Source organism: Colossoma macropomum, unplaced genomic scaffold (genome assembly GCF_904425465.1).
Source record: "Colossoma macropomum unplaced genomic scaffold, Colossoma_macropomum, whole genome shotgun sequence".
NCBI lineage: Eukaryota > Metazoa > Chordata > Actinopteri > Characiformes > Serrasalmidae > Colossoma > Colossoma macropomum.
The window spans coordinates 44,489,761-44,508,817 of record NW_023494795.1 but is presented as its reverse complement, the minus strand read 5'-3'; the positions used below and the strand labels follow the sequence as shown (position 1 = coordinate 44,508,817).

The 19,057-nt window shown below is 43.7% G+C and overlaps 1 protein-coding gene across 3 annotated transcripts in view; it reads left to right on the top strand.

The window, feature by feature from the left end:
• The first annotated feature begins 1,712 nt into the window (after nucleotides 1-1,712).
• Nucleotides 1,713-19,057, top strand: part of rev3l (REV3 like, DNA directed polymerase zeta catalytic subunit) — a 54,615-nt gene continuing 37,270 nt past the window's right edge. The window contains exons 1-4 of one of the 3 annotated variants that reach the window (XM_036582527.1): nucleotides 1,713-3,092; nucleotides 13,625-13,814; nucleotides 15,023-15,097; nucleotides 16,308-16,465. In XM_036582527.1, the coding sequence (XP_036438420.1) occupies nucleotides 2,954-3,092; nucleotides 13,625-13,814; nucleotides 15,023-15,097; nucleotides 16,308-16,465 (562 nt within the window). In that variant the 5' untranslated portion in view covers nucleotides 1,713-2,953. Of the gene's footprint in view, nucleotides 3,093-13,624; nucleotides 13,815-15,022; nucleotides 15,098-16,016; nucleotides 16,142-16,307; nucleotides 16,466-19,057 lie in introns of those variants that run through there. The other 2 variants (XM_036582526.1, XM_036582528.1) reach the window with 2 other exon arrangements.

Here is a 19,057-nt window from a genome sequence, read left to right as displayed (position 1 = left end):
CTTTTCCACTAACCCCACCTGAAACAGGCCTTAAAGGGGCAGCCCAGCGTCTTTAAACCTAATCTGTATCTGCTGTACCTGTAGAACTCGGTCAGTCACCACCGACGGCCATTTCAACACGTTTATCTGAACTTAGAACACAAAACACGCTGACGTGGAAAAACTCACTTAGAATGGACGTCAATGGGCAGCAGAGAGAGACCTGGTTAAAAACACTGCTGGAGTGTTTCTTCAGGTCATCCACTGCTGTTCAAAGGTCTGAAATCACCTCCCATATAAGTCATTTTTGTTCATTTATACGCAATAAGCTGAAACATTGGGGGTTTTAATATTATAAACTAAGAAAAGAACAACAACGATTGTTGTGCTTCATAGAACAGACAGAGCAGGTTACTGCAGGTGTGCAAAGCAAGAAAAAACAATAAAAACGGAGTGGGAAGAGTATTGCATGGGAATGTTATTAACTAAACACTGGAACACTGTAGATTTAGAATGTAAAATAATACTGTAATATTCTATTTATAGTCATTTTTTACATTAGGATTAGTCTCCTCGTGTTTTACCCCAGTTTATTCTGGATATTAATGTTATTAGAGCTTGAAGACAATAGAAACTAGCAGGAGTAGCGTATTAGAATCATTCTATACATTCTATGCAACAGGTTCCACATCATTAAACAATATAAACTTTTTGAACTGATGGCAATATATAGTTTAGTCAGTCAGTCAGTACTGCAATAGCCCAAAAATATGCTGCTAACGTGTTTTAACATAAAAATACTACTTTATTATCTTGAATTATGTTTTTAGTATATATGTAGTATTTATAAAGCATGAAATGCATAACCAGAGCTTCATTTCTGAAGTAAAATCCGTGCATTATATCTGAACGGTCACTAGAGGGCGCGCCAGTTTATTTCAGTCGCGCTAGGAAAAGCCCCGCCCTAATCCTCCTTTGACCAATCAGCAAACGACTGCCAGTCCTCTAACCCAATCATAAGGCTAAAAAATAAGTAAACACCTTTTTTGTTTTGTCACTGCATGCTGTTCTATATTAATCTAGACTCATTTTATCCTTGTAGCTTATTTTAATTTAGTCTTATTTTTTTATTTCACAAACTACATATTTCATGATTTAATTTTAACAAAATCAGGAAAGTGTTGAAATCTTAAATCCTGTTTTTTGCAGGAGAGAGAAAATCTGAGCACTCACCACTGCTATCTTTTCTTCATATGAACATACTCATTTGCATTTGGGATTTGCTGAAGTTATGAACAACATAAGCGAAGCGAAAATGCAAATGAAGTGCGCTAAAGGTCCAATCACGGAGCAGAAGTGCAAATAAGCGCTTTATGACATCCAAACATGAATCAACATGTAAATAAATAACTACATAAATAAGCAAACAAACAAGCGCTCTGCGTAGCGTCCAATCACACAGCAACAATGCAAATGAGCACGCCATACTCCCTACGTTGCACGATCACAAATAATATAAATAAACATGCGGGGCTCCACATGCGATCCAATCACCGCGCGCTGTTCTCCGCTTAACGCCCAATCGCGGTGCGAAATGCAAATGAAGCGCGCTAACACCCAACCACACATCGGAAATGCAAATGACATTGATACGTCCCGGCCCGTGTGGGCGGGGTCAATCGGGGCCGCGCTGTGATCGTATTACAGGCGGTGGAGGCGGGAGGAGGGGGTGAGAGAGAGCGAGCAGCGGAGCGGCGAGGCGCCAGAGCCGGGGAGAGAAAACCCGGGCACCCGGGGCGGTCCGGAGGAGAGCCGAGCCCGCACACGAACACTGGCTTAAAGACGGAGGGCGACGGAGGATGGTCTCCGAGGGCCGCTCGAAGCGTTTCGGGAGCGAGACACCGTCGCGTTACGGAGCCTTTTCGCCGCCGTGAGGACTGAGCGGGGGAGATTTCAGGTTAGCCGCGCTGGCTAACAGCTTTAGCGTTAGCTTTAGCTGCCGTGCAGGCAGGACTCCTGTAGCCAGCGGGCTAGGCTAGGCTAGGCTAAGCTAAGGTGAGGTAAGGTGAGGTAAACTCAAGCCGAGCGACCGTGTTTGGGATTAAAAAGGAGCACAAAGGCTGTCAGCTCGATTTTAAAGACATTTGTGCCTCAGAAACGCACATTTTGTGTGAATATTTGGCGGTTGGTGCGACTGGAGAGCGATTTTTGTTTGTTTGCTGCGGCTGCGGGATCTCAGCCAGAGCGCCGCATTTCAATCAGAGCTGCTGGAGCCCTCAGTGAGAACACCAGAGGATCTACAGAATACTGAAAACACCAGAGGATCTTTGAAATACTAAAAACACAGAGGATTTATAGAATACTGAAAACACAGAGGACTGATAAAGCATTAAAATAATCAGAAGACATCTTTGGAATACTGAAAACACCAGAGGATTCCCCCAAAATTACTGCACGCACTGAGAATTTGGACCTGTTTTTGGAAATCTTAAACCATACTGAAAAAAGTAGGTGATTCATAAAATATTCAAGATTGCAGAAGATTCACAAAGCTTTAAAACATCAGAAGACCTTCCTGAAGTACTGAAAACACTTCCAATTTGGAGGATTTCCTTCAGTTTTTGGTTTTCTAATCTCACCTTCCCACTAAACTGACCAAACTGACCCATTTGTTCTGGATGCTGCTTTGCTTTGCTGACCAAGTCTGGCCAGCTTAGCACAAACACACAGTTATAACACAACTATAACAGCTATAACACAAACACAACAGCTGCAGATGTAAACAGAGCAGCCTGTAGAACACAACAAACACCAGTAAACACAACTACAACACAAACACAACAGCATTAACTTGTAATACAGTAATAACATAAACATAACTGAGGCAGCTTGTATAGCAAACCATAGTAAACATACATATCAGACACATCTGCATTGACCTCCATAGCGGAGCCGACCCCGATCCTCAGACAGCATGTTTTCCGTGCGGATTGTGTGTGCGGATTACTACATGGCCAGCCCCCTGGCCGGCCTGGACGTGTGTTATTCCGACTTTAGGGACAGCGAGGTGAAGAGGGTACCGGTGGTCCGGATCTTCGGCTCCACGCCAGCAGGTGTGTGTGTGTTCTTTATTCTTTGATGCCCACCAAACACTGTCTCCTAATGGTGGGCCACGCTTTGGTCTCCATCACATAGATAGCTCAGTGCTGTCCAGTAGGAGGACGTGTCAGGGACACTCCTATTGGACAGACCTAACTTAAGGCTTGAAGGGGAGTTCCACCAATTTCCCAAAGTTCTAACCTAATAATAATCATAAACAGTGATTCAGAGTGGTTTGGTTTGAAATGGTTCAGATGTCTTTACAGTGGTGATAGGAACCAGGGGTCGCCATGACTACAACACAGATATAGACATTTTATTTACTATCCAGAACCACCAGTGAACCTACACGAGTCTTCTGAGTTTATATGGAATGTTGATGATGGAAAATAGTGGAAAATCAGAAATAATAAGTTTTCTTTGGGGACTATTTTGCCTCACAGCGCCCTGAATATTATGTATCCCTCCACCATGAATGGAGTTTAAGACCAAAATCTTCTCTAAACTATCATAAAACAGTGTCTCAGTCATCAGGCAGTGAATTCATAACCATTTCATGTAGGAACTTTCTGTGAGGGAGCTTTTAGAGGTGGACGTCTGGTTCCTATCACCACCACTGTGAACAGTTCTGACTCGGTAAGTTTCTCTAGAACAGAGTGTTTCACACCAAATCACTCTGAACCGCTCTGATTACATCTTAACCACTTAATCATGCATAATTTTTGAAAAATTAGTTGAGTTCCCCTTAAGGTTTTCTGGCAAAATTGAGAGAATGCACTGATGTGTTTTCTTTAGCAGAAACGTTTAACACGTCAACATAAACACCAACTGAATCCCACCTGTTGCAGCTTCGTTCACGTTTCTAAACATGCGTCTGCAGGGTTCCTCACCCCCTTCACGACTTTCACACCTGAGGAGACCTTCAGACCTCAGGAAATGCTTCAAACGTACAGACACCACCTTAAAAATGTCAATACGCCCCCAAACCAAACCACTGTGCAGCTTTACTCACACACCTCCACATGCGTGTGAGATGTTCCTCAAAGCTTCTCTCTGCTGTAGATGGTTTTCAAATGCACAGATAGAACCTTCAGATATTTCTCATTCATTAACATTTGTGGAACGTGAGTGTTCTATTAAACATCCAGCAAAGCTTGAATGAAAAATGTGATATAAATATGAAAAACACTGCTTGACCTGTCTGAGGACTGTGTGGGCGTGGCTAATGAGCAGCTTGATTGACAGCTCTCTGTCCAACCCTAGTACCCTGCTCCGCCCCTCACACAGAACTAAAATCATTATCCAGCCATGGAGGAACAGATGTGCAGACAGATGGACGGACGAAGCAAACGAGTGAACGATCTTGGTGTTGATAAACGAGTGAACGGGTGACAGGCGGCTACAGACAGGTGGGCTAGCTTGCTAGCTTTAGCTTGCTAAGCTTCTCTGACTCTGAAACTGTTCTGTGTGGGTGGGGCCAGAGACGCAGCCCTGTGATTGGTCAGGGGAATGATTACGGACACGCTACCCAAGATTAGTTACCAGTTTACAGCGAGAGGAGAGAAATATGGTGAAATATATGGGTCAGTTATTGGTCAGTGGAACGTTATTCAAAGGGTAAACTTAGTACATGTTTACTGTTTACCTGCAAGAACCACATTAACCTGATTAGAGAGAAAACTGATTTAGGTTCTTTGAGTCGTTTAGTCAGCACAGCTGTGTTCTGCATGTAGAAATGTGACATTTAAAGGTGTATTTAGTGGACACTATGCTGCGAATCCGATCTCGCTTTTCCAATTATGCATTAAATGAATGTGACATGAACATAATAAGATCAAACATGTAGCTTTGTGGATGTGTGTAAATCAGTGCTGTCCAAAATACCATTTTTTGGGCTCAGGAGCTTCGTTACTAATCAGCAGCTATTATCTACAGTGTTGAGATCACAACTGCAGCTTCATCCGCTGTAGAATCCGAATCTCCAGCGCTATGGCGCTCACACTGCAGCCTCACTCCGTCTACCAGCCCGCTAGCCTCTCTTAGCGGTGGGCTAGGTGGGGTAACAGCGCGGTCCATGCATGGGTTGCTCAGCGCTTCATGGAGGTGGTCTGACTCAAGGTACGACGGGCAGCATCGTGGCCCTGGTGAGGGTCAGTAAGGCGGGGCACTGTTTGCAGCTGTGGTGGGAATACATGCTGTCTAACACCGTGTTAGCATGACAGGCGCCCTTCCTATACCGATACCTGATCCTTTAATATCGGCCGATACAGAGTAACGATACCAATACTAACTCTATCTAATCTAACTCGCCTCTGAGTCCTGATATTTACACAGTTACATTTTCAAAGTATTTTATTTTGGCAAAGTCTTTGTTCTGCATCACAAATAAAACACACTCAGCTTTTCTAGATGCCACACAGCGGCAGACGAGTGATACTCCAATACAGCCGATACAGCATTCGTACACTTTTATGTTGAAGAGCCTCAGTGTGGGGGGAGTGGTGGGTTCTCTGTAGTAGATCAGAGTGTTTTTAGCTGTTAGCACTGGAGAGGCTGGGTTTCTTATCACCGTGTTTGGTGCTGCGTTATGGTATAAGATTCTCCACTGAGGGGAAATCCAGTCCAGGGTCCAGGACTGGGCTTCATCCCTCACCCTGGAATCTTTATATAGCGCATGTATCCAGCGCAGTAACACACTTACAGTTACACACATCCACCGAATCCCAGCTGCGTAGCTTTATTCGTATTTTAGCACATGCATCTGCAAATACGTACAGAAGTTAAGGTTCCTCTGTGTCTTTAGAACAGTCAGAAACGTTCTGTCCTTGAAGCTGCACTATGGAGGATGATATCAGGCTTGTAGCAATAGAAGAATCACTTTTGGTGATATATTGAACCCTTTCCAAAGGGTTCTATATAGAACCAGCTACAGCACATTCTCCATGAATCTGAAGAACCGTTTCACCATGCAAAGGACATTTTTACCATGCATAGGGTTCATGTAGTGTTCGTGGTTCTATGCAGAACCATTATCTTTACTAAAGAACCCTTGAAGAGCCTTTTTTAGGAGTGCATGTCAAGCATGTAACAATAAAAGAACACTTCTTGGTGCTGTACAGAACCCTTTCCAATAAGGTTCCATACAGAACTGTCTGCAGCACATTCTGAAATGGTCCTTTATAGAACCATGAACAATCAAAGAGCCCTTTGCATGATTAAAGGGTTCTTTGCATCTTTAAAGGGTTCTTCTGTTGTTATGATGTCCAGCTTGTAACAGTAGCAGTACCCTTGTTGGTGCTGTGTACAACCATATAGAATACCTTCTCCATCAATCTGAGAAACCATTTCACCATGCTAAGCATGCAAATGGTTTTTGTGTGTTCATGGTTCTATATAGAACCATTTTCTTTACTAAAGAACCCTTGAAGAACCATCTTTAAGTGTGTAACTACAGGTTTTATTATAGAGTGAGCAGAATTTGGCCTGTTTAATTGGATTTAGTGCAGTTTGTTAAATATTCAATACAAATTATTTTAGTTATAGGTTTATTATTATTATTATTATTATTGTTATTATTATTATTGTTATTACTACTATTATTATTGCTATTAATGTCTGTTCCAACTTATTAAATCTCAGAAAAGCCAAATATCTAGACCAGTAGATCAGGTTAATCTCATTGTTCAGGACCTTCCAGTAGTTTTATACATCACAACGACATTAAACATGTTTATTAATCTTATGTACCCCGTGCATTAACACAGTCCCCCTCCGCACCCCCCCATCACTCTACATGTCAGAAACAAGGTTTGTCTGAAGGTTCTGCGAGACCACAAGCCACAAGATCTACTGCTGTAATTATCTTAACTGACTCACAGCTGATTTAAACACCCCAGAATGTGTCATGCTGACGCCCGCGGTCACTGATGCCGCGGTCACTGATGCCCACCACATCCCGGTCTTTTCTGTTCACGTTTCCATCTGAATTAAGGTTCTCCTACAAGACCACAAGCCACATGATCCAGCTCTGCGGTTTCCTCACTCGGCCTGCGCCCAGATGAAGCCAGTCGGAGCAGCTGGGCAGCATTAGTGATGGTGTGGACGGTCACGTTTGTCCTCCCCGTCACCGTTGGCGCGGCTGGGCGGCGTGCAGTGGTGCGTTCATCTCTGAGGGGTTTGAGCGTCCGACCCCGCCGCTCACTGTCCAGCGTGATCGCTCAGAGAGCGAGACCGAGCGTGACTAATCAGCCTGAACACAGCGGGGTTAAAGAGAGAGTTTACACTACACGGAACTGATCGGATGTGATCGGTGTCTGAAGTTTCCTTCTTTAGCTTTAGCGCTGGAGCTACGAGGCTAACGGAGCTAACAGGTAACGGAAGCTTATAAAGAACAGCTAGCATGGCGCTAACTGCAGGCCTGGTGTCTGATGCTGTGTGACGTTGAATGCTGAGCTGCTGCCCCGAGCAGGACAGTGAATTCAGGTCAGACAGCTGGGCCTCAAATCCTTAAATGAACTGAGAGAGAGAGAGAGAGAGAGAGTGGGGGGGAAGAGTGTGAGAGAGAAACAGAGAGAGGAAGAGAGAGAGAGAGGGAGAGAGAGGCTGGTTTTGATTTGTTTTTATTTTTTAATGCTGTTTGTATTTTCCTGAGAGCAGAACGACATCTGGGAGCGGTTAGAGCCCAACACTGTAAACACTCTCTCTCTCTCTCTCTCTCTCTCTCTGTTCTCTTTATATCTCTATTCTCTCTCTCTCTCTCTCTCTCTCTCTTTGTTCTCTTTATATCTCTATTCTCTCTCTCCACTCGTTCCAGAGTGTTTTTCTGAGATCTTTCCTGAACTCCTTCCTGTTTAAGAGCGTTTGTAAGGTTCTGCTCTCTCGCCTCAGTTAGCCTTGATCAGCGCCTGGAGGCTGCGCAGTATATTAACAACAAGTCTGGAAGCTTTTGACATTCAGCGTTCAGCGTGATCGACAGCTGCCTGTGTTGACTGACATAATAATCAGCCAATCGCAGAGCTTAGTGTGACGTATAGGGTTGATCAAAACAGCTACAACAAAGACACACATAAACCGATCAGCCATAACATTCTGACCACCTCCTTGTTTCTACACTCATTGTCCATTTTATCAGCTCCACTTACTATATAGGTGCACTTGGTAGTTCTACAGTTACAGACTGTAGTCCATCTGTTTCTCTGATACTTTGTTAGCCCCCTTTTACCCTGTTCTTCAGTGGTCAGGACCCCCATGGACCCTCACAGAGCAGGTACTATTTGGATGGTGGATCATTCTCAGCACTGCAGTAACACTGACGTGGTGGTGTGTTATTGTGTGTTGCGCTGGTACGAGTGGATCAGACACAGCAGTGCTGCTGGAGTTTTTAAACACCTCAGTGTCGCTGCTGGACTGAGAATCGTCCACCAACCAAAAATATCCAGCCAACAGCGTCCTGTGGGCAGCATCCTGTGACCACTGATGAAGGACTAGAGGATGACCAACACAAACTGTGCAGCAGCAGACGAGCTATCGTCTCTGACTTTACATCTGCAAGGTGGACCTAAAGGTAGGAGTGTCTAATAGAGTGGACAGTGAGTGGACACAGTGTTTAAAAACTCCAGCAGCTCTGCTGTGTCTGATCCACTCATACTCTCTCTCTCTCTCTCTGTCTCTCTCTCCCCCTTTTTTCACATTCTTTCTCTTTTCACTCTCTCTCTCTCTTTCATTCTACTTTTTCTCACTTTCTACGCTCCTTCCTCTTCTCTCTCTCTCTCTCTCTCTCTCTCTCTCTCTCTCTCTCTCAGTGATAATCCTGCAGTAGTTCTTTAACAGAGTGGTAATTTGGTGAGGGTGGGGGTGCAGCGGGGCTGTTTGAGGGGGGGTTAAAGTGTTGTTTGAAGTTGGGGGAGCCCCACCGCTCTGGAATGTGTCCTCCATTAGCAGCTCCTCCTTTCTCTCCCTCCTCCTTTCCCTTTCTTCTCTCTCCTCTTCTTCTTTTCATGTTTCTCTCTTCAGCTCTGTGTGAGGATCCGCTCCGCTAATCCGCTCCGGCTCTCCGTAATCTCCTCCTCATCAACACCGTTAGCTGAGAGCTAATTTACTCTTCCTGCTCTTCACCACTTTTTCAAAATACGTTCTCCGAGTTTACAGCTTGTCCCAGAATGTTTTGCTTGATTTGCTGCACCTTTTTTTTTTTACAGAGATCGTTTGAGTTTCCAGCTTTATTCCAAAAACATTTTCTGAACTTCCATGTTTTTCCCAAAACATTTGAGTATCCATTTCTTAATTTTCATCCTATTTCCAAAAAATATTCAAACCATGTTTTCCATGTTTTTTTCCAACACATCTTCAGTTTTTTGTTCTAATAGAAACAGTTTCTTAGTTTCCATTTCTGAATTTCCACTCTTCCCAAATGTTCAGAACTCTGAAATTTTTCCTTTTAAAAACTTGTTCTAAATTTCCATATTTTTCCAAAACATTTTCAGTGTTTTTCCAGAGCACTGTACTTCCACACCTTTCCAGGTCTGGGAATTATGCTCTCCAGACTGATCCACGTCCCGAAAACAAATAAAATCAGTAATGGATACCAAAAGATGTCTGTGTGGAGACTGTAGCTCATTACTGATCATCGGTCATCAGTATTGATCTCTGATCAGGCAGGTGTTCTGCACTGCAGCGTTGGTCGCTACAGTGTTTACCTGAACTTCATCTTTCTCGTTACTCCACCAGTTCGCTCTGATTGGCCGTTGGTGCAGGATGGGCGGGGCTTTCGTATGGGGAGGAGTCAGTGGAGGTTGTGTTTTGTAGAAATGAGTTTCTGCAGCTGGAGAAGAAACTGTTTTCATTTTTCTCCGTTTTGTGTGTAAATTACTGCGTGGAGGGAAACCGCAGAGTCTGGAGTTTGTCTGTTGGGTAACATCGTGTTCTGAGAGAATTTGGCAGCTCTGGACCTTCAATTAGAGACCAGAACCCGGTTCTGCCATCCACTAAACTCACTCACACGCTCAGTCTGCTCCAGTAACATCTGCAGGTCCTCTCTCTCTCCAGGTTTCTCAGAGTTTCTAAACTTATACAGTAAGATACAGTTTTTATGTTCAGATCACTGGAATATGATCTCAGATCTCAGGTCGTCACTGGAGTTTTCCTTTTTTTCAGTTTCCTGCCTGATAAACCCCATATTTACGCCTGTAGCTCCATCACGTTTGTTCTGAACTGGCTGATAATTAAATGACTGATTCACTGTAAATTGATTCAGAATCAAATTCTGGCTTGTTATGATTTGCTTTTCTGATTCGTTGTTTCAGATCTTGATTCATTGTAAGTTGGCTGCAAATCAAATTCTGGTTCATTTTGACTTGGTTAAGAGAGGAGTTGAATGAGGGTTTTTCTTTGAGGCATTTCCAGACTCCCTTGTTTCTTTTCCTCCCTCGTTCCAGTCAGGTCAGATTTTGTTCGTGTCGCTGCTTGTGTGACTCTTGCTGTGACCTTTGACCTCTCTCACCTCTCTGACCTCGTCACTAATCAGGGCCCAACATTTCAGCACTGTCGCCCCCCCCACCTCTGTAGGAAGAGTGCTTGTGTCTAATTCAAGATATCTAATCCATAACCGTACACATTTTAATATTTGATATGAGTATTGATTCTGAGACAGAGATTCATTTTGATTTTTGATGTTTTCAGTCCTGAAATTCTCATTCAGAAAAAACTCTACAGAATGACTGTGTGGATCATATGAACATTATAGAGCTTTATAAATGAAACAGTAGAAGCCATATCGCCCCCTACACTTCCTGTAGTATATTACAGTCTGTCAGAGTGACTGTGTGGATCATATGAACATTATAGAGCTCTTTGTTTTTAAATAAACAATGTTAGTGAAAAAAATGGATGTTATTCCATAATCACTGTTGACTGATCTCTGCAGTGCTCCTTCTCTCAGTCAGCAAACTAGACTTGCTCTCTCTCTCTCTCTCTCTCTCTCTTTGTGTCTTTCTATCTCTGTCATCACTCTATCACTCTCTCCCCCTCTTTCCATCTCTCTCTCTCTCTCTGTCTGGCTCTCTCACTCTCTCTCTCTCTCTCTCTCTCTCTCGCTCTCTCTCTTTCTTTGTGTCTTTCTATCTCTGTCATCACTCTATCACTCTCTCCCCCTCTTTCCATCTCTCTCTCTCTCTCTGTCTGGCTCTCTCTCTCTCTCTCTCTCTCTCTCTCTCTGGTCTCCAGTGACTGTCATCAGTGTGGTTGCCTAGCAACAGCTGCAGCTCGTGTGTTGCCGGGATGCGTCTGAGTGAGCACGTGCAGTCGTACACTGATTTGTGCGTGTGCGCGCGTGTGCGCATGTGTGCGTGTGTGTGTGTGAATCTGATAATGACTCCATTTGATATTGATTGTTCAGGATGATTCAGTGAGTCGTGAAGTTACACACTTCATTATCCGTCTTGAATTGTTTTTGATTCTTTACTAAACGATTCAGTGCGTAATGAAGTATCACATTTTATCATGATTAGTTTTGATTTTGTTGTGATTCTTTAAGATCTGATTCAGTGCATCATTAAATCTCCCATTTCACTATGAATTACTTTGATTCGTTTATGATTCTTTAGGAAATTACATGACCACAGTTCAATTTGATTCACTAACGATTCTTTAGGTTTTTGATTTTTTGATTTATTGATTTATTGTCTCTCCAAATCTCAGATTTCACTATGATTTGATTATGATTCTTTAGGAAATGATTCAGAACACCGTGAAACCTCCTGGTTAACCATGATTCAGTTTCATTCGTTTATAATTTTTTTGCAAATTTAGGAAGTTATTTTATCACCTTTCAGTATGATTCACGTATGATTCTTTAGATGATGATCTAATGCCAGTGCATGAACATTTCGTCATGATTTGGTTTGATGTGATTCGGTATGATTCAGAGTCATTTTTAAAACTGTACTAAATGAAATAGCATGTAAGGTTTATTTTGTCCAAAAATGAGAACAATATCTATAAATGCCACTAAAGTTGGACTGTATCATATTTATTACTCCATCAGTAACAGACAGAAACAGCTGGATTGGGTAGCAGAGTCATGAGTTTATGGTTATATATTACGTAGTAATATAATATTGTTACTGTGCTGCTCTAACGGTAGACTGCAGCATGTTCATTAGTTTTGTAATCAGTTTATTTTATTGTCTGGGGTTTGGCTGTCAGTTGAGTGCAGCACACACACCATCACCACAGCAACACCCTGCGTGTTCTGCTGCACGTCCAATCACAGCCGCTCGCACACGCGTGTGTAAACTGTTGCTCACTGAGAGTGGTGTTCTGAACTGCAGCCTCACTCAGCCTCTCTCTCTCTCTCTCTCTCTCTCTCTCTCTCTCTCTCTCTCTCTCTCTCTCTCTGTATCTCTGTCTCTCGCTCTCTCTGTATCTCTCTCGCTCTCTCTCTATCTCTCTCTCGCTCTCTCTCTTTCTCTCTCTCTCTCTGTCTCTCTCTGTCTCTGTTCTCTCTCTATCTCTGTCTCTCTCTCTGTCTCGCTCTCTCTCTGTCTCTCTCTCTGTGTATCTCTGTCTCTCTCTTTCTCTGTGTCTCTCTCTCTCTCTCTCTCTCTCATTCTCTCATTATATGCTGGTCTTAGGTTTGTGCCTGGTGACGGTTAACTGAGTTACCGTGGTAACAGCCCCAGTGATGGTAGAAACTCGTTTACTGCTGGTGTTATTGGGCTCTAACACAGCAGAGCTCTAACCTTCCCACACGTGATCAGATCTGACCAGTTAAACATGTCGGTGATGTGAGACCCACGTTAAAGGTGCAGTGTGTAAGATTAGAGATGGAAGGATCGATCAGCTGTATCGGTATTAGTATTGATTTTCAGTCCAAATATGCGATGTGTTTCATATCTAAATGCTCCGTTATCTTCATCACTACTTTCCAAAACCGCTGCAGCAGCTTCAGCAGCTGTAAACTCTCTGCACGCCGTTTCACACGAGTCTCCGATGTGGACTGAATGAAGAATGAAGGGTGTCCGGCGTGATGGTCAGTCCTTAGTGATTTCCTGAGTGTCCATTGGTCAGTTTCACACAGAATGTAGACGGACACACCAATCCACCAGTTCCACACGGTGAGAGGCAGATGACGTGTATCTCAGCCCCTCTTCATAGGCTCATAACTCCGGATGTGAGTCTCGTATGATCTCGAGATAAGATGGAATGGAAAGGGCGACTCTACAGATTCAGGAAGTGTTTGAACTGGATTTCTGAGCTGGATCATCACAAAGACACAGACACAGATACAGACACAGATACAGACACAGAGGATTTGATGTGTGGGAGAGTTTGTGGAGCCCAGAGGGTTTAATGTGTGTTCAGTCAAAATATCACGGTACATATTATGTGTTGTGAAAATTCGCCCACCTCCCAGTTATAATAGGTGCTGTAGCTTTTTGCACAGCCTGCATTTTATGGTTTATTTTCCCAAGTGTGTAAAGTTGTGTTATGAATTATTACACTCTACTCATCACAGTTCTCCCCCCCGCCTCCCTCCTTCTCTCCGTAGGTCAGAAGACATGTCTGCACCTGCACGGCGTGCTGCCGTACGTCTTTGTGCCATATGATGGCTTTGGGCAGCAGCCAGATCGCTACCTGCGCCAGGTGGCCTACAGCATTGACCGAGCGGTCAACATCAGCCTGGGAAACCCAGCCTCCACCGCCCAGCACATCTACAAGATCACCGTAGTGTCCGGCATGTACGTAAACAAACACACCAAAACCTCGCATCTCTAAAAATACGACCGTTTCAGGAGAAGGAGAAAACGTTCTAAACTTTGAGTGGAAGTGAGCGGAGCGACCTGCCTTTCCACGTAATTTTGGAGCATCTCTGTTGGTCCATTTATTATGAAATACTAACACAATATGAAGAGCAGCTGGCATTTTCAAAATGCGACATGTTGATTTTAGGTTATATATTTTCCAGAACTCTACAGAAAATGAAGCACCGCAACATTTAACCCGATATGCCAAACCTGCATCACTTTTAACAGTGACGAATGCAGTTATATATAAGGGCTGCTCGATTATGGCACAGATCATCATCACGATTCTTTAGGTCAATACTGAGATCACGATTATTTAACATGATGACTCACCGGCTTATAACAACTTATAATGAAATATAATTCAGCTGAAAAACAAATATTAAAAAAAAAAAGATACACAAAAAAATCACACTGTGTGTGTGTGTGTGTGTGTGTGTGTGTACATATATATATATATATACACACACAAACGTTGAAGTATATAATATAAAAATAATAAGTAATCTAAATAAGATCACAATAAATAAGATTAACTGTTTCGCAGTGCACTTCCACAGCCTACTGAAAACTACTGTGTCTATGTCTATATAATGTGTATGTGTGTTAGATGTCTATGCATGTGTAACAGAAAGGCTGCGCTACGTTTATAACGACAAAACAAGAGCCTCTTTAGTGAAATGGAATGTGGCACAATAGTCACTTCGTCTTGTTTTTATCATGATTAGAAGGCAAAATAGTTATTGAAAATTCAGTTAATCATCAAACTTCTATATATATATATATATATATATATATATGTGTTTGAAAAGATGCGGTGGAGCTTCACAGGACTCGGAGTTTTTGTCTTCACCCTCCTAGAGCTGGTGGATCTGACTAAATTGGGAAGAGAACTGGAAAAAAAAATTACTATATTTTTGTACATATTACTAGTCTCTCTCTCTCTCCCTCTCTCTCTCTCCCTCTCTCTCTCTCTCTCTCCCTCTCTCTCTCTCCCTCTCTCTCTCTCTCTCTCCCTCTCTCTCTCTCTCTCTCTCTCTCTCTCTCTCTCCCTCTCTCTCTCTCCCTCTCTCTCTCTCTCTCTCCCTCTCTCTCTCTCTCTCTCTCTCTCTCTCTCCCTCCCTCTCTCCCTCTCTCTGCAGGCCGTTCTATGGTTATCATGCTCAGGAGAAGCCCTTTATGAAGATCTATCTCTACAGCCCTCAGATGGTGAGAAGGTGGGTCTCCCTGATGAACATGCTCTGTTTGAAGAGGCAGTAATTAATGCAGTGTGTTAATTAGAGCGGAGCTGATGAGTGGACACTGCGGTCAGTGTTACAGACTGGAATGGTGAGGGTGCTGCTCACTGTGCTGAGTTAGATAATGACCCAGCACGGTCTGGAGGAGTGTGTGTGTGTGTCTGTGTGTCTGTGTGTGTGTGTATCTGTGTGTGTGTCTGTGTGTGTGTGTGTGTGTGTGTGTGTATGTGTCTGTGTGTGTGTGTCTGTGTGTGTCTGTGTGTGTGTGTGTCTGTGTGTGTGTATGTGTCTGTGTGTGTGTGTCTGTGTGTGTGTATGTGTCTGTGTGTGTGTGTGTGTGTGTGTGTGTCTGTGTGTGTGTGTGTGTGTGTGTGTGTGTGTGTGTGTGTGTGTCTGTGTGTGTGTGTGTGTCTGTGTGTGTGTGTCTGTGTGTGTGTGTGTCTGTGTGTGTGTATGTGTCTGTGTGTGTGTGTGTGTGTGTGTGTGTGTGTGTGTGTGTGTCTGTGTGTGTGTGTGTGTGTGTATGTGTCTGTGTGTGTGTGTGTGTGTGTGTGTGTGTGTGTGTGTGTGTGTGTGTGTGTCTGTGTGTGTGTGTGTGTGTGTGTGTGTGTGTCTGTGTGTGTCTGTGTGTGTGTGTGTGTGTGTGTGTGTGTGTCTGTGTGTGTGTCTGTGTGTGTGTGTGTGTGTGTGTGTGTGTGTGTCTGTGTGTGTGTGTGTGTGTGTGTGTGTGTGTGTGTGGTGCTATTCTTAGTTCCTCACTTGTAGGCCGTCACTCACACAGCTCTGCTGCTCAGAGACCTGAGAGACGAGCTGCTCTCTCTCTCTCTCTCTCTCTCTCACTGCGCTCATATCAGCGCCACTGCTGATGACTGCACAGCGGTGGTCCTGTGGGGGTCTCTCCAGTGATGAATGGGGTGGGAGGAGCTGATAAACTGTTCAGCAACAGACAGACTGCAGTCTGTAACTGAACACCTACAGAGCAGAGCTATAGGGGAAGCATTTCTAATAAAGTGGAAGCACAAGGTGGGTGTTTCCAATAAAGTGGCCAAGTAGTGGAAGCACAAGGTGGGTGTTTCTAATAAAGTGGCCAGGTAGTGTAATATGATGTTGTATGAATGTGTTTCTAATTAAATGTGTGTGTGTGTGTGTCTGTGTGTGTGTGTGTGTGTGTGTGTGTGTGTGTGTATAGGGTGTGTGAACTGTTACAGGGTGGTGCTGTGATGAATAAGTGTTTTCAGCCCCATGAAGCTCACGTCCCCTTCCTGCTTCAACTCTTCATCGACTACAACCTGTACGGCATGAACCTCATCAACCTGTCGGCCGTGCGCTTCCGCAAACGCAAATCAGGTACCGCCACCCGTAGCCTGCGCCGCTGGGGTGGCTGAAGCTGCTCTAAGGAATCTGCTAATGTTGCTTGTTAGCTGAGTTAGCGTTGTAGCCTAATCTGCTAGCCACTGTAGCGCTGCTGAAGTTACTGTAAGAGATTCACTCGCAGTGTTTCCCTGTCATACTTAAATAGATATAGTGGTTTTGGTTTATGCTGCTGACTCCACCTTCAACGTAAACAATACAAGACATTGGGTAGTGTCACACGCTGCAGTAGTACAATGTTAAAATGTGTTATTGTAGAAAAATGATCAGTCATATCGTTCTGCCGTCTTAAAACAGTTTGTTTTGCATTTTATTCTTTCCAGTGGTTGTAATGTTAACATTATAAAGTTTGGTCAGTAGGGGGAGCACTGCACTCACCGCTCCATCCCAGACTCCGCCTACCAGAACAGCCATTGGCTCATGAGCCGCTGAACGCTGTCTTTTTATTGGCTCCCTACTGAAATATCTGCATGAATTAGGGTGTGTTTTATGTAAATGATGTGTAGATGGTTGGCGGGCGCTTGATGTCGCGCGCTGACGCTGAATGCACAGTGTATTCAGTTAAAGCTGTGTTTGTGTTCATGACCTGGTGCTGTTGGTGTGACCAGTTTAACAGCTTGAGGGTAGAAAGTGCTCTTGAACCTTGTGGTTCTGCTTCAGTTGCTCTGATATCTCCTCCCAGACGGCAGCGGGTTAATCAGTAATAATACTTATAATAAGAAGCGAAAAACAAAAGTTAAACTCGACTGAAACTTTTGCAGCCTGTCTGGAGGAGAGTAGAGACAAGTTTAAAATGATTGATTGACACCATCAACCCGAGTTTTAGAGACTCCAGTAGTGAATTCCAGCTCTCTGACACTCTGCAGCTAAAATGTTACTGACGGAGAATTCCACCAAAATTTCAAATGTCTGCTAATTCAGTGTTTGAGATGTAAACAAAGTCCTTCAGAGTGGTTTTAATGTGAAATGGTTTGAAAAACTAACCATCTCAGATGTCTTTACAGTGGTGGTGATAGGAACCAGGGGTCGCCATGACTACAACACAGATATAGACATTTTATTTACTATCCAGAACCACCAGTGAACCTACACGAGTCTTCTGAGTTTATATGGAATGTTGATGATGGAAAATAGTGGAAAATCTGAAATAATAAGTTTTCTTTGGGGACTATTTTGCCTCACAGCGCCCTGCATGTATCCCTCCACCATGAATGGAGTTCAAGTTCTCTAAACTATCATAAAACAGTGTCTCAGTCATCAGGCAGTGAATTCATAACCATTTCATGTAGGAACTTTCTGTGAGGGAGCTTTTAGAGGTGGACGTCTGGTTCCTATCACCACCACTGTGAACAATTCTGACTCGGTAAGTTTATCTAGAACAGAGCGTTTCACACCAAACCACTCTGAACCACTCTGAACCGCTCTGAACCACTCTGAACCACTCTGAACCGCTCTGAACCACTCTGAACCACTCTGAACCACTCTGAACCACTCTGAAACTCTCTGAACCACTCTGAAACTCTCTGAACCACTCTGAACCGCTCTGAACCACTCTGAACCACTCTGAACCACTCTGAACCACTCTGAAACTCTCTGAACCACTCTGAAACTCTCTGAACCACTCTGAAACTCTCTGAACCACTCTGAACCGCTCTGAACCACTCTGAAACTCTCTGAACCGCTCTGAACCACTCTGAACCACTCTGAACCACTCTGAAACTCTCTGAACCGCTCTGAACCACTCTGAACCACTCTGAAACTCTCTGAACCGCTCTGAACCACTCTGAACCGCTCTGTTTACATCTGAACCAGTTAATTATACAAGAATGTTGAAACTTTTTTTACACAGTGTTAATGAATGAACACTGATCTGTCGATTTGAGGACAGACCGTGTTGATTTAGACGCGTCCGCTCTGAGAGTAAGCTGGTGTCATTTAGCGGTGATCTCTCAGCGTCTGTCCGGTGGGAGAGAGTAGTGGTGGGGGGTGGGGTGTGTGTGTGTTGAGTATTAGAGCCGTTTGATGTTGGGAAAGTCCGCAGAGATCAAACCGGTGTGTGTGTGTGTGTCAGTGTCACCCAGTTCCAGAGTTAATGAAGCAGCAGGAAATCCCATCCGGAGATTAGCACACACAGATTAGCAGGCCCCGCCCACTTTCCCCTCCACAATAGCTCAGCTCACCTCTAATGTTCTCTCTGCACACCTGCTGCAGCGCCAGGTTTAATTCCTTTTAGCTTTATTAGTCTGACTGTATTTAGTTCCAGTGTTACAAAAACATCGTTAAAATCAGTGAGTTAAAGTCCAGATCTGACTCACTGAGCAGCCTCTAAACATTCTCTAAGCTTTTCAGACGTTCAGTGAAGTTTGGGTGGTTGTGATTGTTTTGGTAGTGACAGAATAGAATGTTCATTAGTTTTAATAAAATAATCATGATTAAGGTTTAGAGTCACTCAGATCTAAAGGGTTTTAGTCTGAAGTCCAAGATCAGTTTAAAGTCTTAAAATTATTTTCAGCTGTTTTTTTTTAACCAGTTCAGTAGAATCATCTGAATCTGAATCTGAATCTGAAT